Source organism: Misgurnus anguillicaudatus, chromosome 1, assembly GCF_027580225.2.
Source record: "Misgurnus anguillicaudatus chromosome 1, ASM2758022v2, whole genome shotgun sequence".
Classification (NCBI taxonomy): domain Eukaryota; kingdom Metazoa; phylum Chordata; class Actinopteri; order Cypriniformes; family Cobitidae; genus Misgurnus; species Misgurnus anguillicaudatus.
Window position 1 is genome coordinate 11,604,614 of NC_073337.2, and position 21,754 is coordinate 11,626,367.

Genomic DNA, 21,754 nt, shown 5'->3' on the forward strand with positions numbered 1-21,754 from the left:
CAGGTTGCAGCAACAGTACAATTTGTCCAGTTAAAAGTTGTTCTATCACTGAAATAATTTTAGAGACATTATTTAAAGGTAAAAAAAAACTACATAGTGTTGCTTTAAAAGCATTTTGAACACTAATGACTACAGTCCATTACCTAAAGAAAGAAAATGCGACAGACTGTGTTTGTTTTGCATTATCTAATAATGATAATTTTCTCTAAAACGGCTTTTATACTAAAATAATTTTATAATTAAATATCTTAACTTTACTCTTTTCTCTTTTGGTAAAAATGTGACAGATGTTTTTATACCTCATCCTACTAGATCATTTTCATTTCCCATCATAAGCTGTCTGGTGTACTTATGTGTAGCCATTTAAACCCGCGGCTGTCTCATAGTGACAATTAATGATAAACATATCGGTCATCTGGAAAAAACTTCGAAATGTCCGCCTATCAAGTTCAAATTTTCGTTTATTCTTTCGACATGTTTAAGATGGAATGAGCCATAATGAAAGAATATAACATCAAATCTTTTGTTTTTCTTTAGGGTTAAAATTAAGAAGTCTAATACAAATATCGGCTGACTGGCCACTAGCGCGCTAACACGTTTTTGATATAAAGGAACCGTTATGCTGCTAAAAGCATTTGTACTGTCACTAACGCTGAAATCCTGTCAGTGCACTGGACTACTGCTCATGCGAGATCCGGAGACCACGTTTAGCTCGCAGTGCATGCTGTGACTTGTAGTGCAATGCTGCGTATTCTGAATTGAAGCGGACCAAGATCAATTAAAAAGTAAATTTTTATGCAAATGTCTACCCTACTGAAAAATCCAGCTAAGACCAGCATAAGCTGGTGAGCTGGTTTTAGCTGGTCCCCAGCTTGGTTTTAGCTGGTTTTGCTGGTGTAGGAAGCTGGTTTTGCTGGTGTAGCAAGCTGGTCTAGCTGTGTTTTGGTCACATTTTAAGCTGGTCTAGCTGGACTTAGCTAGTCATGCTGGAATACCAGCTGGCCCACCAGCATGACCAGCTGTGTCAGGCTGGGAGGACCACCGTAAACCACCTTAAACCAGCTAAAACCAGCCAAAACCAGCTACCATCTTATGCTGGTTTTAGCTGGAATTTTCAGTAGGGTAGTGGGCCTGATTTGGCCCGCAAGCCTTGTATTTGACACACATGGTGTACGCCATCACAGATATACATGATGTCCTTTCTTCAGCTGAACACAAACATGATGATGTCATCATGTTATCTTTTTATATGGGTTTAAATGCTGAAGCCTAAAAAAAGCACAAAGTAATTCAAAATACTTAAGTGTGTCTTCTAAAACGAAACATTATGTTTGTGAGAGAACACGATTCATATTTCAAGCTTATTTACATTTACAGTTTCATTTAACAGAAGCTTTTTATCCAAAGCGACTTATAAAAGTGAGGAAAAACAGCAAAATGATTGGTCGTGGATTTAATTGAAATTGAAATGTAAACGAACAAATCCGAATGTTCGGTTCAAGTATTGGCGGCACGACAAGTTGTCATCGCAACATGCCACTATGTTTAAATGGATTCAATGATGGATGTGCTTTGTGGAGCTTTGCCATGTTGACCCACATTTAAAAAAAGATAACATAATAGCGTGTTTTAAAAGTATTTGCTTGTGTTCAACTGAAGAAATGAAGTCAAGAACAGCTGAAATGGCATTAGAACAAGTGCATGTTTGATTAAAATCGGTCCTTTTAAAGGTTTATGTGCCCTAATTCTCTCAGTATGAATAAAGAGCTCTCTGTGTGTGTTTAGCGCCGTGGTCCTCAGCGCTCAGTGGACGTCATCGTTTCTTCTGCATTTCTTCTCACTCTGTCTGTGGTTTTCATCTGCTGCGCTCAGTTGCTGCACATGCACGAGACGTTTCTGGAGTTTCATTATAACTGGGAGCTGGTGATCTGGTGCTCATCGCTGTCGCTGTATCTGCTGAGATTTGTAACTCTGGGCTCAGAGACCAGCAAGAAGTACAGTAATACCTCCATTCTACTGACAGAACAGGTACGCACAAACACACACTTGTGCACAAACATACAAACACACACTTGCTCACAAAAATCTCAAAATACTCACCTGATTCCTGTTTGCACTTAATTCAGATTAATTTGTACTTGAAAATGGAAAAGAAACCAAATAAGAAAGAAGAACTCACGCTGGTCAACAACGTCCTCAAACTGGCCACCAAATTATTAAAGGTATTCAGCTATCACATACTCACACTCTCTTTTCATTGATTTCATTTGGCTTTTAGCTCCCATTTTAACACTTTGTAAATGGGACAATGCAGTTATCTTTTAAAATGCTTCCAGTAAAAATGTGATGGGTTTTATTGCACTGTGATCAAACCTGTCTGTGTGTGATTGTCTTTCAGGAGTTAGACACTCCATTTCGTTTATACGGTCTCACCATGAACCCGCTCCTGTACAACATCACTCAAGTGGTCATTTTGTCGGCCGTTTCGGGGGTCATCAGCGACCTGCTGGGCTTCAATCTGAAGGTGAGAGCCGTCGGCCGTGTGGGATGATTTCTGAGTTTTTTCCGTCACGTTTACTCTCTGTGTGTTTCCTTCACAGTTGTGGAAGATCAAATCGTGATAGGCAATCTTGGGATTTCAGCTTTCTGAGGTGATGCCGCTCGTGTCGAGCACACGGTGGCGCTGTTTCCACTCATCAGAGGCATCCTGACAATACAGTACTCTAGCAACTCTGTTGCTAGGACATATGAAAGTTCTTGTGTTTAACTTGTGCAATTCAGCTATTTATTTTTGTTTTGTTGTTATTTTTAATCTCAAGTATTTGTTTTAGCTGTTACAATTGTTTTTAAGTATTATTCTCTTTACTCTGGATGTTTTGTTCTCATAGGAAAAAAACCCCACCGTTCAAGGGATTAATTTACAGCCGAGATCTTTCAGATCCGTTAAGATGCGTTTAGGGCCACAGGCAGCCTGCGATAGAGGAGTCTTGTGGGATGTTGAGGTAGAAACGTAATCTGTACGCGCAAAGCTGGAATTAAAATAAAAATAACTGACTTTGTTTTGTTTATGTATGTGAAGGATTTTCATCTGTGTTTGTTGAAATCTTCATCAAAATTTTCAGCTGAAAACACAAGTTTTTTTATACTCGGCAATAATTTAACGTAGCTCATAGTTTATCGTTGGATTACACGCATTTGGCTGGATTTGTATAGACGCTCCAGCGGTCTGTTTAAATGTGTGTGACGTGTTTTGTCAGAGACTTGCGGTTAGCTGCGGTTAATGTGCACTTTAAAAGAAATAATGTTACACATTTTAATGTTACACAGAAGCATTTATGCTGTTTTGAGTTTTTATGTCAAACAGGACTGTCAGCTAAACCACCAAAGTTTCTTTTTTTTTGAATGAATGTATAAACTCTGGTTTAAAACTTTGGTTTGTAAAGGGGGTTGACAGAGTTACTTTTGTGATTTGTGTCATCATGATGTACTCAGTTTGAGCTCGAATCATATAGACACTCGTATTTCTGTGTTTAGACACGAAAATGTGCTGTTACATAAAACACTATTTGAGAAAAATGTTTGGGTGTCTCGTCTGTTTTACAGAGGATCTTCTGTTGCGTTTGAGTTTTTGATGCGTGTGTAAGAAAGTCTGATGTGCTATTGTCATGTTTCTTACATCAACACAAATGTATAAAAAATAAATCTCTTGTCAAAACTCTTTAAGTGTTCTGTTATTGTTTATATCACAAACATTTGTTAGCATTTAAAACAACCAAAGCCTATAAACCCTAGGAATCCAATTTGTTTGCTTAAGGTAAATGTAATACATGTCATGTTCATATTCAAACTGAGTTTTTGGCCACGATATCACTACAGCCATGCTACAGCAGCAAAGTCCTTGATTACCACGCCAACATGAGAGCATAGTTCCTAGCAATATATGCCCAGAAAATCAACCTCTATTATTGTGTCTGTCCTAGTACACAATGCAAATACAGAAGAGTCAAGCCCCAAACAGGAAAAACACTGAAAATATTTTTAGCGCAATGCCAATGGTCCAATCAGATTCAATGGATTGTGCCAAGCCATGCCAAAAGTGCTAGCTCCAGACCCGGAGATCAGCTGAATAGACTACAAAACGGCAAAAATCAAATGTTCCACTCCAGGGGAGCTGCAAAATGAGCATACTTTCCAAAAAAACAACAATAATTGTCTGATAACATGGAGACATTGAATTAATTTGTTGAACTCAACAGTTACTCCACACTCTCACTTCTGCGGGTGAACTCGGACGAGCTTGAATGCTGTCGGCGGAAGTTGATGAATATTCCCTCATTGTCCGAGTCCAGAATCTGATCCACAACAGTCTCTGGACTAGACGAACGGCTGGGAACGGAGATGTCCTGGTGAACTCCTGGTTCCTGGACACTGTTGCAGCAGAGGCCGGAGAATATCGGTGAAGAAGATGCGGAAGTGTGATGCTCCACATCTTCAGAATCCTCGACATGGGAGGGAAAGGATGACATTGGAGGGACCTCAGCGAAGGCAGTTTCCTCCAGACAGGAAGTCATTTGACAAACGGAATGCCGTCGGACGCTCACTGCGCTGCTTTCTGAGTCGTATTCGGCCACAGGTGTCAGTATGGGTATGTTGTAGCTTTTGGAGCGAACCACAAGGTTCTTTGTAGGTAAAGTGCTAGAATGTGGCCTCCTGCGTTGAAGGCGTTTCTCTAAAAGAAAGACATATTAACTATTTCATCAGAAAATCCATGTGTGTAATCATAGCATTGTGCAGTGATTGATAAAGATGTGCTAAACTCACCCAACACACATGAGCACTGGGTGACAGAGCCATCCCTGGAAAAAAGGCCATGGGTACCCAGATATGGTGAAACAACTTTCTGCACAAGGGACTCCAGCTTTAGGTAATCACTGCTCACAGCTTTACAATCATGAACCCCCTGCAACGCACAACACACACCTGTTCATCTGCTATTTATAAAGATCATTAGACACTCAACTCTTCCCTTTACTCTTTCTGATATTGCGTTATTACTATATGCATTTATTTTACCAAAAAAAGACCAATTCTGCTTACATCATCATATATGCCACACAATCAGAGACGATAGTTTTGAACCAATATAACATTTTTAATTGCCATTGTAAGCTTCCATTTTAACCAAAAGTTATGGAGTGCAGCTGTAGCGCGTCGTAGGGGAACTGGCGCTCTCGGCTAAGCCTGGCTTCCTTACAAAACTTTCTAGTTCCTTGTTGCTGTCGCTGTGTTTATTTGCTTACTGAGAGACTTCTGACATTAGCTTAGCCTATATTAACGTTTTGTAAATTCTGGTCCAGCTAATCTTAAAGACGTCACTGTTTCAGTCTCGTAGGTGTGTGGTGCTGGGGCTGCACTTAATGATTTCTTGATGATTACAACCCAATAGAAAAAGCTAACAGCGTAAACACACATGCAGATGCGCTCGCACATTACCTGAAGGATCAGCAGCATCTGAACGATGGACGGAGGGATTCTGGCACGCGGGCGCATCAGCGCATTGTCCAGTTTTATGTTAAGTGTAATAATATTCCTAAAATGCAACAGTGCCAGCTGCCGCACTGACGGGTCCTTACCCTAAGAACACAAACCAGAAACCCCTAATGTGACATCAGCAACATCTCATCTGCATAAATACAGTAAATGAGTGTCTGTATGAACGCGTGCCACACCTGGACAGGATAGAAAACTGCCTGCAGTGTGGACAAAACATCACAGAAGAAAAAGTCCCACGTCTCTGACAGAGAATCCAGCAACTTTTGACCTGCACACAGAGGCCCAAAAATGATTTCAAAATTAAAAGAAAAAGTCATTTATATGAAAGCAAGATAGCATTATAAAACCAGATTATGACACTTGATAAGCGTTTGCGTAACAACACGTTCATTGATTCTGTGATAAACCATAAGTGTGAACTTGAGGGAAGTGACATCATACAGCCACCACAAACAATTTAGAAAATACATCACTAATTTCACAAATAAAACTGAAACAGAAGCAGCTGTTATTCTTCTTTACCATCCAAAACCTCAGAACACAGATAAACACAGATAACAACATGAAAACTTACCCTCATAAAAGTGGATTTTATCACGCAGAATTACCATTCCCTTTGTTAAAAGCTGGTTCTGTAAAAAAATACAATCAAACTCATTCAGTGTGTCTGATTAATGATGATAATATAACAGAATCTGATTTAATCCGTTCCTCACCTGCAGATACTCTGTGAAGAAAGAGCCCAGTTCAGTCTTCAAGAGCTCTCTAGAGAGAGAGAGAGAGAGAGAGAGATTTGCATTTGTTTCAAAGTATTAACCCTTGTGCATCCTTGAGGACATTTTTGGCTTTTTCAGTTTTGTTTTTTGATAACTTTGCCTGTGTTAATGCTAACTGCATAAAATTTGCCACATGTGTATTTTTATTGGAATTTTAATATTTCACCTTCATTTCCTTTAAAAAAAAAAATCTATTTTCTACTAGGTACACAAAATACTTCCTCTCAGGACCTTTTGGACAAAAATGTCCCCATTGAAACCCATTAAAACTGCAATTTTTAATCCCGGTGCCATTCAACTATAAAATGATGCAATCTTTGTTAACAGGCTTTCATTCTGTTGGCAAGGCTTCAAAACTTAAATTTTTACTATTTTTTTATCAGATGGTGCCATTTGTTTAGGTTTGGCATATAAAGCAAATTATCGCTTTATTGTTGTTTTCTGCTGTTTTCGGCTTATGCATATTATAGAGCCAATTAGATATATTATGAAGCTATAATTGTGTGGGTGTGTTGGTATGGATGTCAGAATGTGGTTTGGATGTGTGTACTGAAAATTTTATGTGTGTGTGTGTGTGTGTGTGTGTGTGTGTGTGTGTGTACCTGGTAATTATCACGTTGTGGTGACCAATTGTCCCCACAAAAATAGGAATACCAGTATTTTTGTGACCTTGTGGGGACATTTTGAGGTTCCCATGAGAAAACAAGCTTATAAATCAAACAGAATGATGTTTCTTGAAAATGTGAAGTAGTAGAAGGGTTTCTGTGATGGTTGGGGTTAGGGAATGGGGTAGGTAAGGGGAATAGAATATACAGTTTGTATGGTATAAAATGCATTACGTCTATGAAACGTCCCCACAAAACATGGAAACCTGTGTGTGTGTGTGTGTGTGTGTGTGTGTGTGTGTGTGTGTGTGTGTGTGTGTGTGTGTGTGTGTGTGTGTGTGTGTGTGTGTGTGTGTGAACAGTTTGAATGAAAAAAATATATATTGTACTGGAAATCACAAGATTACAGCCACTGCAAGGGAGGTGTCGGTTTTTTTTCCATAAAAAAAAACAGTGGCATTGTGTAAACAAAGCATTTGAAGGGTGAAAATTCTGAAAATTAATGAATGTTTGGTCATTGTGATTAGAGCTGATGCTGGTTAAAAAAATGCCATCAGTGAAAGTGGAAAAAAATATAAATCTATAATATTTTTATGACACTTTTTGGACATGGACATTTTTGTCCCCTATGAACCTATGTGTAACTTTTTTTAATTGATGCACAAGGGTTAAAGTACCTTTTGACATTTTTATTTCATTTAAATAGAATAATATCCACACTGTCATATAACTGTTAAGGGTAAAATAAAATTTGTAAACTTAATGACTATATTGGAAAAATAAACAAAAATGGCATGTGCATAATAATTTGGAAAGCGGTGTAAAGTGTGTTTGGTCATTGTGAAGTAACAAATCTAAACAACATTTAAGTCTATTTGCTTAACATTTAGAAAATATTTTATAATCAGAGCATAAGAAGGAAACAGGCCTCCAGTTTTTAAGAAGACCCAAGTGCCCTTTCTTTGGAAGCAGAGACCAGACCAAATACAGTGTCAGATCAACCACCCCGGCATACAAGAAATACAGCTGCTCTGCTCTACTGTTAGACAGCTGGAAGAGTCCAATGAGGAGCTGAGATGAGTACTAAAGATTGTTAAAGAGGAGCTGGTCAGGAGGGAACAACACAGCGACAAACTGGAGAAACTGCATGAAGAAACCAGCAACCTGTTAAACACCAACACAACAACACAACATTAACAATGTGTCATCACAAAAACACACAGCACCTCCACTCCTGACTGCCTTACAACCACAGCTCAACAACTGCAGTGTATTAACACACAGTCACAGAGCTCCATCACTCCTGCAACCCTACAATCTTCTCAAACATCTCAGAACCTCAGGACAAAAAACAGCAGCGACATCACACAGCATCATCCACACCAACTAACTGCATCAACAGAGAACAAAAGAGGAAAGACAACATCGTCATTCTCTGTGACTCCAACGGACATCATCTTAACCACAGACGTCTGTTTCCAGGAAGATCTGTGAAGAAGTTCTGGTGTCCTACTTCTCAATCTGCTTTGAGACTACTGCTGCGAGAGGGTGTATTAGGAACACCTTCACACATTATTCTTCATACGGAAACAAATAATCTTAATACCAGGAAAATGGACATCACTACAGCACTGACATGCGTGTTGAAAGCAGCCTGCAGGATTTACCCCAGAGCCAAAATCATTATCTTGACCCTTCTACTTCGCATAGACGTACCGCAAAGGATCATCAATAACATCAATGAAGAGTTAGCAAATGTCTGTGCTTCAATGGCCAATGTTCAGATAGCAACCCACCAGCGTATCACCCACAAGCATCTACACAACCATATCCATGTTCATCAGGAAGGAATGAAACTATTTGCAGAACGCTCAAGGAAACAGCACTCAGACAGCTCATCTTAATGAACATGAAAAGATGATCGGTTGGACAGAGAGTTACGCGGCTGTAGTGGCAGGTAGAAATAACGCAGACATCAGTGACCTCAGCCAGATAAAGAATATGCTAAAAATGATCTTGATAATCTTTTAACTTCATGACCATACAATGCAACTATGGTAAAAAATAACATTATTCTGGAATTAATTCTTTTTTATATGTTTAAAAAACATGATTGGTTCATGATCTTACATACGTTACTCAGGTAAAAATACATGTTATTACTAATGCCATTATTTAAAATAACATGTTATAATATTCACTTCACAGTGATGCCACAGCTACCAATATCAGACCACAGTCATATAGTCATCATTCTGAACACATCAAAAAATCTTCTGCCATCTTCACATCAAAAAGTTAAAGGATTAGTGCATTTTCTTTAAAAAAATCCAGATTATTTACTCACCACCATGTCTTTCTTTGTTCAGTCGAGAAGAAATTATGTTTTTTGAGGAAAACATTCCAGGATTTTTTTCATTTTAATGAACTTTAATGGACAACAACACGTAACAGTTTTAATGCAGTTTAAAATTGCAGTTTCAACTGAGTTTCAAAGGACTCTAAATGATCCCAAATGAGGCATAAGGGTCTTATCTAGCGAAACGATTGTCATTTTTGACAAGAAAAATAAAAAATATGCACTTTAAAAACCACAGCTTCTCGTCTATCTCTGGTCATGTGACGCGCCAGCGCGACCTCACGAAATACGTCATCACGTCAAGTGGTCACGGATGACGAATGCAAAACTACGCCCCAGTGTTTACAAGTGTGGAGAAAGAGGACTGTTCCGACGTTGTTGTATGTGGAGTGATACTAATTAATGTCTTTGTCAGTTTATTGTTTAAAATGGTCCGCATATGTGCGTTTCATATATGTAACACGTGACCTCTCTACGTCACTACGCAATTACGTGAGGTCGTGCTGGCGCGTCACAGGACCGGAGACAGACGAGAAGTCGTGGTCCAAAAGTGCACATTTTCCATTCCTCCTGTCAAAAATGACAATCGCTTCGCCAGAAAAGACCCCTATGCCTCGTTTGGGATCGTTTACAGTCCTTTGAAACTCTGTTGAAACTGCAATTTTAAACTGCATTAAAACTGTTAAGTGTTGGGGTCCATTAAAGTCCATTAAAATGAGAAAAATCCTGGAATGTTTTCCTCAAAAAACATAATTTTTTCTCGACTGAACAAAGAAAGACATCAACATTTTGGATGACATGGTGGAGAGTAAATTATCTGGATTTTTTTTAAGAAAATTGACTAATCCTTTAAGCTGGTCTTCTTACCTACTAAATTCATATGGCGTAAAGAGAGTCCGGCCCTGTATGAATCTAAGCTCTATAGCGATTGTGTCAGAAACATGATAGACACGTTTATATTGACAACATTTAAAGAAGAAAGCATAAATTTAGCAACATTTTTTTCTACAGTCATCAGAAAACCCATGAAGAAAAAATCTTAAATAAGAAATAGTGAAAGCTGAATGTTTTGATAAAGAATGACAAACATTAAGGAAGGAATTAAGATCTTTATCAAATAAAAAAAACAGAGACCCAGAAAACCAACAAAAATTAGCGTGATATCAACAATTCCTAAAAACGTCACTGCTCATGTAAAAAAAACTGACCATATTACGAAAAAGCTTGAGGAGGCAGTCGATCAAAACTCTTTTTGGGAATTATGGAACAATTTAAATAAATCCAAAAAAGTCAAACACATCCCTATCTCAGACCCAAACATTTGGACTGAACACTATGGAAACCTCTATGCACAAAATAAACCAACCCTTACTCAAGAAATTCTAACCTCACAGCTAAATAACCTGGAGCACACAATAATGATCAATTAAACCATTTAGACACGCTTATATTAATGAACGAACTGATGGACAAGATCAAATCCCTCAAAAATAGAAAATCATGCGGTCTGGATGGCATTTTAAAACATAGCAGCCCAAACTGAAAGATGCTATTCTGAAATTATTCAATCTTGTATTGAAGTCCAGACAATTCCCTGAGATGTGGAAAGAAAATCTGATCACCCCAATACGACTCAAATAACTACTGGGGCATCACAGTGTAACCTTGGAAAACTGTTTAGTTTAAATATAAACAACAAATTAGTTCATTTTATTTAAGAACACAAAACTCTAAGCAAATGTCAAATTGGATTCATCCCTAAACCGAGAACATTTAATCACATCTACACACTTCACACGCTTAAAAAAAAATGTTCCAAGGCTGTAGTCTCAGCCCAACTCTCTTTAATATCTTTATTAATGAACTGGCCACAACACATGAACAATCCTCTTGCCCTGGTCTGACTCTCAATGAAAGAGAAATCAAAATCCTCCTGTACGCTGATGATTTTCTGCTACTGTTACCTAATGAAGAGGGATTACATGAAAGAAAAAAACTTGCCTTATGGATAAGAAACATATTTACACATGGCGGAACAATTCTTCATCATGTCACCTGTTATAATTATTTGGCTCTGACCATATCAGGTTTTGGGAAATTTGATATGGCAATAAAAGTGCTGACTGACAAGTAAAGCTCTGGTTTCATCTGTCAGACACGCCACCTGACACGCCGCCTAAAAACTACCATCGCAGTGCTTTATTCTGGTCTATATAGCTAATTCTGCTCTTCATGACAACAGTGAGGGGGTGAATTTTTTGTAACTCTGTTTAAATTATATTAATCTGTTGAAATTATATTAGGCCTCAAAGTTTCATTCATCCGCTTCACCAGTGCATTGACCCAGTTGCGAGTACAGTTTTTCTGTGAAATTAAATATCTTTAAATGTGCATTTGTTCCTTCACATGAAGCTATCGAGTGTATTAATAAGACTTTAAATATAGTGCATAAAAACGTTTATGGTGCTTTTATAATACTTTGTCCTTTTAATAGCTTGTCATTAACTACCACTGGTAACGCACAATATCGGAATTGGATTGGTCCTGTTAGTCCGATATCCGATCCAGCAAAAAAGCTCGGATCGGCCCCAATACCGATCCAGAATATCGGATCGGTGCATCTCTAAAACACACAGTTGCAAACATTCAGCCTAACCAAATTATGAACACAGAAAAAGACAAATAGGCCTACATAACCTATTGGGAAAACACCATTGAAAATCAACACAAACCTTAATGTTATTCAGCACTGTTACTTTAATAATTCAGTTTGTAAATTACTGTTTCTTATGCCATTCTAATGGCTTGGCAATGCAAAATGTACTTTGTATTGGCAATAAAGCTATCTGAAATTGAGAGAGAGTGTAAAGGTCGTGTGGTTTTATGGACCGTTTCATTGTTTGTTTAATGGTGTGACTGGTTGCTAATCTGAACTCTTAAAACAAATACCTCATCAAAAATAACATATTTGGTCTCCTAAAAATGAGGGAAGATGGCGATTATGGATTACTTATTTGGCAGCCGATATGTAGTTAAAGGAGCGGTGAATCAAACTATACATTTTTACTTGATCAATTGTTATATAAGTCGTCATCATACTTAAATAAACATCCTGCAAGTTTCAAAACTGAAAACGTCAGTGCTACTGAAATATAACTGTTTTTGGCACCAAGCCAGGAAAATGGTCGATTCAGGAATGTGACAAAATATGACATCAGAGTAGAATTGAAACACCTCCCCAAACCCAAATACAACGACCACTTTTGTAGCCCCGCCCACAGCTTCGCGTGACACTTGTGGGCCAGAGGCAAAGCAAACCATGTAGTGTCTCAACAATCAGTACACTTGTCTTTAAAGATTGCCAAATGTAACCAAAATGACTTTTAAATACATTTTAGAGACTTTTTTTTTGACTCGGTGATCTGTTATGAGTACGCAACGGAGTGTTCGGTTGTTGAAGAACCGTCTGGGAAGAACACAAACATGGTATAACCTTAACTCGGAGGCTCGGAACATAACATTAGGAATGCGTGGTTAAAGTTTGTTTTTAAAGAAGTTCCAGCTTGCGTGGGGAGTGTTTGTCTTTGTGTACCGCGGATTCATTTGTAAAGAAGCCACAACTCTATGCTGGATTTGCAGAGAGACAGTGATTAAAAGCACAACTAATATTGCATCTGGTAGGAATGACACAACAGTACACATAGTAAGTAAAATTTTTACTTGATTTAAGTTACTACGTTTTACTATTGCTTAGTAAGAGATCGCTTGATATGTCCTGTTGTAACATCAGTGGCTAAACACGTATATTTGACTGTTTTAATTTACTAAAAACATTAAACGATTAATAAGAAAGCCTAGTACTTATTGCTTTTGAGGTTTTTGATTGTAAAAACCACACGAACATTATAAGTAGACCTCAGACAACAGTATAAAACAATAAAATCGACAGATTATTTGCCCCTTTAAGATTGCATAAATTATATAGTAGACATTTTACACAGTAATGTAGCTATTTAGCTATATGATTTGCTACATGCTTATTTTGTTTGTTATCAGTAATAAATACTTTAAAATGACTTTGTTGTTATTGATTCATAGTGGAATTTACCGGAAGTTATGTTTCTTCCACAAAAACTCTTTATTTATGTTTTTACTGCTGAAACCGTCTATATGTTAATCTTCTTTTATTAGGATTGCTTAAGGGTTACAGTTGTATTGTATTGTGCTGTTGAATAGTGTTGATAGTTCACTCACCTGACCCCTTCATTCAGTGTGTAAAGTTCATTCTCTGACAGATTTTTACGCTGGAACACAGCGATCACGGCATTATGGATGCTGCAATACACACAAACAATACAGTGTGAGAGCATGAGACATCATCACAGCATTCGTATACACACTGTCACTTTAAAACTTTCAAAGATTTTCCATTTACTGCAAGCAGAATGTGAAAAACAATCACATGTCTCACTGTTCCTACACACACACAGACAGATGAGGGCCATTGTGTGTTTGTGTACTGTTTACACACAAATTATGTGGGCAGCAACACACACACACAAACAGAATACACACACAAAAAGAATTTTCTTGAATTGATAAAGAAATCCCTCAAAATCAACATTTTGTACATTCACATATTAAATCTCTCTCTCTCTCTCTCTCTCTCTCTCTCTCTCTCTCTCTCTCTCTGTGCGCGTGTGTGTGTTATGTACCTGTTCCATGTAGCATTGGTTCCTGCTCTGTGCTGTTGATTGTTTTGGTCGTCCAGTGCTGCAGATCTCTCTGATCGGCCCAATTCACTTAGACTGGGAGAACTCATCAGCTTTAGCCTGTGAAGAGTCCTCATCATTACACACAGACAAACAGACAGACAGACTTAGATACAGAAAAAGTGAGAGGACTGTATGAGGGTTGTCATTTCCATCACATTATGTAGTAAAACACATCTCCTCCCTCACTTCTATTGTCTGTTTTTCTCTGTGTGTGAGTGTATCTGCGGTTAGGGAGGGACTTACTAGTCAATGTTCACAAATCAACCACTTCCTTATTCAGAGACCTCCTCACACACAGTTTACAGTAAATATACAGGGGGTGAGTGTTTAAAACACATTCATGAAAACTAAGTATGCAGGTGAGAGAGAAAGAGAGAGAGAGAGAGAGAGAGAGAGAGAGAGAGAGAGACTGAACCCCTAGTTAAAATAAATCAAATTATAAAAACACAAAAAGAAAAATACCTAAAACATTGGAGTGAAGGGACATCAAAGTAAACTAGAAGTATCTGTCTCCAAACTGTACATTTTAACATCATGCACAAATTATACACAAATTATAGAAACATTTTTCACCAAATTTACAAACCACCACAAAGACTTTAATCAGATTCATCAAAAGGACAAACTACTTTACATACGGGAAGAAAACCCAACTAGCAGGTTAAAGGTTAACATGTAAAACATAACCACAACCGGAAGTAACCAAAGCATTGCACAAGATGACAGGATTTTGAGTTTTAGTATTCTTATACTATGGATTCATATTAGATATAATTTGTACCATGGGTTTTCTTTAAACATGTTTTTGTTTATAAATATTTTTATAAATGTAATATTTCTATGCTTTGGCAATGTAAAGATGCTTTTTTACCATACCAGTAAACCATGAGAGAGATACAAGAACTCAACATGTGTCAACTCAACAGTCAATTATACAAACAAACAGCATCATTACACCCAAATATACAACATTCTGTCACTGACCAATCACATTAAAGAATTCTGATGAGAAACAAAATGCTATTAAAAAGAGTTTTACACAAGTTCAGTGACACACACACCCAAACAGATACACACACACACACACACACACACACACACACACACACACACACACACACGCACGCACGCACGCACGCACACACACACTTACACACACACACACACACACACACACATGTACTCACAAAGGGACATAACTATCCCACTCCATAACGTGAATCGCCTGAGCTTTCTGTCTAATGTTCTGTGTATCAGTAGCTGTCTGAGGACTGGTGGACACATCATGGAAGTGAAACACACACACACACACACACACACACACACACGTACAGACAGGGATTTCAATACTACTAAACATGAGTCAAATATTTCTAAGGAACTCTTTTTGTGCCTTGCGTTTTGGTTGACTAATAATTTTGGCTGAATACATCATGTGGACCTTGTATTCTTATTTGTTTACAAGAATGTTTATGATTTTACCTCATACTTTATTTTGAAAACTGAGAACGAAAGTGCGGAGGTCGCCTGTTGACGGAACCTCTGCTAGTGATCCGTAAATGGGGAGGCTGAATGCTGTTGCGGGCATGTAGAACTACTCTTCTTCAAGGGCCATATACACTATATTGCCAAACGTTTTGGGACACCCCTTTAAATTACTGAATTCAGGTGTTTCAATCACCAGGTGTTTCACTCTGAGGCTATTTTGGGGATTTTCGCCTGAATTTGGCCTACCCAATTTCAAAAACTTCCCATACCCACATGCAGAGGTGTACATACAAAAGTTTGGTATCATTTTTCAGGAAAGCCTTTGAAATTTCATAAAACACTGTTGAAAGTGCTCAACATGGTTGTATGTGTTGTCAGTCCTCTAATAAACACAAAAATAAATAGGCGCTTTTTGATGTATTTTTTTTCTAAAGTCTGTATTTAAAAGTGTATAACTCTGGCCCTGAGTGGGAACGAAACCTGCAGACAGTTTTGTTTGATTCCAGCAATTGCCAGCTTACAGAGGAAAAAGGAATTTTTTCTCTATCATAATAAATGCAAAAGTTATTTTACTCCAACTGATAGGAGGAATAATACGCTTATGGTGTACAATTTCTGCCAAAAAACATTTGAAGTGCTCCCATAACCACATACAGTGGAATAACTGCAAAGTCTTTATATCATTTTGCAGAAAACCCTTTGAAGTTACATAAAAAGCTGCTGTTTGTGACAAATATTATTATTTAGGGTGTTTTTCATATGATGAAACACCAAATTGTCTTTTTTATGTTGATAACACTGTCTTTGATAGTGTATAACTCTGGTTCTGGGTGCTCTAGCAGACTACAGACAGGTTGTTACCAGCAGTAAACAGTAAACACCCAAAAAAAGAATGAACTCTTTAGCATGTTGCATTCAAAAGTTATTCTTATTTTACTGAAGGGTGTGAAAATACATTTTTCATATAAATATTAATTTTTTGTTTTGCACATATAATAATTATCAAGGGATTATTCATGCACACAACCAAACAAAATGCTGTGAATGGACTAATTTTTCAGAGTAGGACCTAAGAGAAAAGATGGTGCAGCATTTGTGGCTATCTGTGCTATCTGAGGCAGTCCACACTCAAGTTTCCCATATGTTTACAAAACGATTTTTTACCTCATTATTCATTCGACGATTGTTAGATAGGTGATGATAATAGGACAAAAGTAACACTGTAGCCTTATTCCTGAGAGTGAGAGCTTTCATTTGATATAAGACTTGCCCATGTTTGTCATACTTGAAAAATATGAAATATGTGAATATAAATTATATTAAAAAATATGGGGGGGGGGGGGGTGATAGTGTAAATTAATAAATTTCTTACAGTAAAAGATATGTCAAAGTGATGCATATCTGCAGAAAGTAGAGAGTCTAAGCTTTCAAACAGTATCTCATATGTGGTACTGGGTCCATGACAGACCATTATAAATTAAAGAAAGATTTTATATACAGTCAAAATAAGATAATTCTGGACCCGGTACAGGGTACCAGAGTTAAAGAAGTAAAAGGAACTCTTAATGCTTCATCATACCAAGACATTTTGCGCAATTTCATGCTCCCAACTTTGTGGGAACAGGAAGGGGCCATCCAGTCAACATGATTGTGCACCAGTGCACAAAGCAAGGTCCATAAAGTCCTGACCTCAACCCAATACAACATCTTTGGGATGAATTAAAGCCAGGACTACAAGCGAGGCCTTCTCGTCCAACATCAGTGTCTGACCTTACAAATGTGCTTTAAGAAGAATTATCAAAAATTCCCATAAACACACTACTAAACCTTGTAGAAAGTCTTCCTAGAAGAGTTGAAGCTGTTATAGCTGCAAAGAGTGGGCCAACTCCAAATTAACCCTTTGGATTAAGAATGGGATGGCATTCAGGTTCATGTGCATATAAAGGCAGGTGTCCCAAAACTTTTGGCAATATAGTGTATTTAATATATTTATGTATTTATTATATATAACAGAGAATGAATCCCTGCCATAATTAGTGTAATTAAAGTAAAGCAATGTACAAAAAGTGTCTGTGTGCCAGTGTGGAAAACATAACCAGCTATAGAGCCAAGTTTGTCCTCTTTTGTTATCGTCCAGATTTGGGGTAGCAGTGCCACATTTGTGTTTCTTCTTCTGTGTTTTGTCAGTGTCACCTTCTGATTGGTCAACTTCAAGTGCATTGCCAAATTGTCTATAAATTAAGGAGCTTGGACCAGATCGACCAGCAGGAGTCAACTGATCGCGGTCGAGCTTACACCGTGTGCTTTTTCAGCACTTATAGCAAACGGAGTTGGCCTGCTGGAAGCGATGTAAGTCATGCCTTTTATTGTTTTCCTTGTTTTCAGTTTCAAAGTCTATGTGATTGACTGCGTAAAATTTTGAGGCACATTTGAGCTGGCTTTGCGTGGACATGATAAGAGCGAGAGCTCAGGTGTGTGTGTGTGTGTGTCATGTGAAATGTGAAAGTCACCGATTGTACTTACAACTTACAACTCTAAATACAATTTCTAGTCATGGTATTAGACCTAATGCCTTTTATGCAGCACTGTGCAAATGATCTATGAAGTTCTGCAAGAGTGCAAATAGTACTCTCTAAACTCTCTTGTGATACTTTGATGTCATACGCTGATAGGTCTACACAGGGCTGCTGAAGTTAAACACTACAGTGTAATGGAAGAGAGAAAGATCAATCTCCAGAACAAAGGTACAACTTGTAACAAGACATCGTCTGTCTGAGGTAAAGACATAAAAAAATCTAATGACAAGAGTCTGCATTAATCTGCCTTTATGCCTTTATTATACAAGATGGTTTAAGATGCAGTGTCATGAGTTTAGATCAGTTCAGATTTTTACATGGTTGTTGATATTTTAATCGCAATAATATTTTGTGATTTTATTTGTTCATATTTGCCTGTTCAGCACAAAGTTTTCATGTTTTATCACCTCCGCTATTCATCTTCTTCATGTGTTGTTAAAGTGATGGACGGCCTCTGTTAATCTGTTCTCTTCATAAATAAATAAACACATTTGAACTTTTATGCTTGTCTGTTTAGAAATGAACATGTGAATGAAAACAATTATTATCATTAAAACATGATTGAAAAAGTGCAACCTCTGGTGTGTGTTCGAATGATTACCTTGATTAGTTCATTATCTGATAATAAACCCACATTATACTCAAATTCACACATTTATTTCATGCTTTAACAGTTGACTTCAACAATAACATTTTCAGCATTTTAAAGCAACACTATGTAGTTTTTTTACCTTTAAATAATGTCTCTAAAATAATTTCAGTGATAGAACAACTTTTAACTGGACAAATTGTACTGTCGTTGCAACCTGAGCAGCCTCCTAGCTGCTACAAGCACACTCTGAAAGTGGCGGTGGAGGGTAGAGCACACAGCCCCGCCCCTCCCCCTGCCTGCAGAAGAGTGTCTGATACCAGGCACCGTTGCGCTTTTCAACCACATGGGGGAGCTGTAAGTCATTTTTACATGGAAACTACATAGTGTTGCTTTAACTAAGCAGTAATGATACATTGTCACCTGATAAATCGGCTATTTACAGTCCTGCATTACTACAGTAAAAGTTTGATTTCGTTTGTTTGTACCCCCCAAACAATTTTTTTAGCACCAGGTGCCACTAATCAAGTTACCCAAGAGTGGCATGATGGAAGTCGCCCAACATCTTACCTATCCCACTTCCTCTGGTATAACAAGATAAACAATTATAGAGTGAAAGCTCAGAACGATTCAATAGGAAACACAATTCCAATCTTAAGGTAACACTATAAAAAAACAAGAAAGAGACAATGAGTATCATAACAATCAATCTCAGATTCAAAGGAAAAAGCGGAGGCTCCCTTTGCTTCTTTTTCCGGGTTTTTATATCTGCTGGCTGAACTTTATTGGCAATAAATAGGTCAACGCCAGACTGCTTAATAATGATCAACATCTTACTGAGCCAATCAGCAGGTATTCTCAGAGATTGACAGAAAGGAGAGCGAAAGAGAGCCAAAAAAAAACAGGCACTCCCACAAAAACATTTTAGGGACGTAACACTCCCTTAATCATTGAGTAATTCAACTGATGTTTATTAAACTTCCAAGAATAATTACTAATTGCACTAGCACACACATTCACCTCTATTTAAAAAAAATTGTACAGTCAGGTGTCGTTAAAACAGGTGCATTACACATCAAAGTTTTGACTCAAAAGCATGCGCAACAGACACATATGTTTTTTTCAACTCAACAAATATAACACCAGATCATTCAGATACGCGTTACAATTTGGCACATCACGTAAAACAATGTTAACAAGATCCCAAGTTGGGAAGTAGCTGGAGCATTTCTTAGTCCGAAAGCCATCGCGGTATATTGAAGGAAGTTATCTGGCGTTATAAAAGCTGAAATATCTAAAGCTTGCCAGTATCCTTTAAGCATATTAAGCTTTGTAACTAAATGTGCAGACCCAATGTTATCAACACAATCCTCCATTCGAGGTATCAGGTAACTGTCTGGTACAGTCACAAAATTTACCTTACAGTAATCTGTACAGAATCTGAATGTGTCGTCAGGTTTTGGAACCAATAGACACGGAGAACATCAGGGACTGCAACTGGGCTTAGCTATATTTTTTTCCAGCAAATACCCTACCTCCTTATGCATAACAGATCGTTTTACACGGTAAGCATGTTGCTTGATAAGTCGAGCTCCGTTCACATTAATGTTGTGTTTCAGGACATTGTTTGCATAGGAACATCACCAAACAAACATCTAAAATCACTGAATAATTTTAAAATGTCTATTCTCTGAGTCACAGTTAGATGGTCAAGATAAGAAGAGAGATCTTCTAAAATCTCAGAATTTGCTAACCTTGCACTCAGCTGAAAATCATGGTGAACCACAACACCATCTGTGTCTGCACCCAACGTATCAGAAGGTGGTTTCAGATCCACGGCTATCGCAACAGACAAGACAGCAAGCCCTGCAGTCTGTTTTTCCGCAGCAGTTGTTGTTAGCATTAACATCACTCTCTGACATGGTAAGTTTTTAATATGTCAAGATGAGAAACAGGTTTTTTGTTTCAGTCGGATGTGCATAACATATAATCAGTTACACTCATCCTTTTTTCCACAACATATGGACCAAAGAAACAAGCAGATATAGATGATCCTGCCACAGGTAACAACACAAGCACTTTTTCACCAAGTTAAAATGATTGCGCTACCGCTTGCCTGTCATATTTGCACTTCATGTCTTTCTGAGCATTCGCAAGCAACATTCTAGCTAACGAACAAGCAGTATGAAGACATTCTCCAAATGTCCATACATAATCCAATACATTAGTTTCTGAACTCAGATCTTTTCTTTAGGAACTTGTAACGTACCTCCAACTTGATGTCCGAACACAAGTTCAACGTGGCTAAATCCAAGAGATTCTTGAGTAGTTTCATTTACAGCAAATAAGATTAAAGGAACTCCCTCGTCTCAGTCTTTAGGAGTGTCTTGACAATATTTCCTCAACATTGCCTTAAGGGTTTGGTTGAAACGCTCAAGTGCCCCTGACTCTGCAGGTGGTATGTCCTTGAGACTCTGTGAGAAAGATTCAATGTTTCAAGTATTGTTTAAAAAGTTTTGAAAGAAAATTTGTACCTTGATGTCCGAACACAAGTTCAGCGGGGCTAAATCCAAGAGATTCTTGAGTAGTTTCATTAACAGCAAATTAGACTAAAGGAACTACCTCGTCCCAGTCTTTAGGAGTGTCTTGACAATATTTCCATAACATTGCCTTAAGGGTTTGGTGGAAACACTCAAGTGCCCTTGACTTTGCAGGTGGTATGCCCTTGAGACTCGGTGAGAAATTTACAATGTTTTTCAATTATTGTTTAACAAGTTTTGATAGAAAATTACCTTAATCAGTTTGTATTATTTTTGGAAGTCCAAACGGGTATGGAAATCGGGTGGCCAGAAACATAACAATTAATAAAAATTGATTACCAGACTTCGTTTTTGGTAATGGACCAACACAGTCTATCAACACATGTTTAAACTGTTCCACCATTGCAGTAATAGGAGATATATGACAAGTACGGCAATAGTGAACAATATCTTTCTTTAACCCTGGCCAACAAAAGTGTCTCAAAATCCTGTC

The 21,754-nt window shown here is 37.8% G+C and overlaps 2 protein-coding genes across 8 annotated transcripts in view; one reads left to right on the forward strand and one right to left on the reverse strand.

Annotated features, from left to right (window-relative positions):
- phtf2 (putative homeodomain transcription factor 2) overlaps window positions 1-3,718 on the forward strand; it is a 31,854-nt gene extending 28,136 nt beyond the window's left edge. For all 5 annotated transcript variants that reach the window (XM_073866477.1, XM_073866478.1, XM_073866476.1 and 2 more), the window contains 4 exons: window positions 1,786-2,028; window positions 2,127-2,222; window positions 2,399-2,524; window positions 2,601-3,718. In XM_073866477.1, the coding sequence (XP_073722578.1) occupies window positions 1,786-2,028; window positions 2,127-2,222; window positions 2,399-2,524; window positions 2,601-2,621 (486 nt within the window). In that variant the 3' untranslated portion in view covers window positions 2,622-3,718. The remainder of the gene's footprint in view (window positions 1-1,785; window positions 2,029-2,126; window positions 2,223-2,398; window positions 2,525-2,600) is intronic.
- Window positions 3,719-3,908: 190 nt separating this feature from the next.
- On the reverse strand, window positions 3,909-21,339 carry prr5b (proline rich 5b (renal)). 3 transcript variants are annotated; one of them, XM_073866490.1, is made up of 9 exons: window positions 21,256-21,339; window positions 14,009-14,125; window positions 13,548-13,628; window positions 6,270-6,318; window positions 6,128-6,185; window positions 5,730-5,821; window positions 5,494-5,634; window positions 4,822-4,960; window positions 3,909-4,729 (listed from the first exon to the last, which is right to left on the reverse strand). In XM_073866490.1, the coding sequence occupies exons 2-9, from the start codon at window positions 14,113-14,115 to the stop codon at window positions 4,257-4,259; spliced, it is 1,140 nt and encodes a 379-aa protein (XP_073722591.1). In that variant the 5' UTR covers window positions 14,116-14,125; window positions 21,256-21,339; the 3' UTR covers window positions 3,909-4,256. The 3 variants fall into 3 exon arrangements, with proteins under 3 accessions (XP_073722591.1, XP_055046989.2, XP_055046988.2); XM_055191014.2 differs by lacking the exon at window positions 21,256-21,339 and adding an exon at window positions 20,991-21,143; XM_055191013.2 differs by lacking the exon at window positions 21,256-21,339 and adding an exon at window positions 15,256-15,381.
- Between the last annotated feature and the right edge of the window lie 415 nt (window positions 21,340-21,754).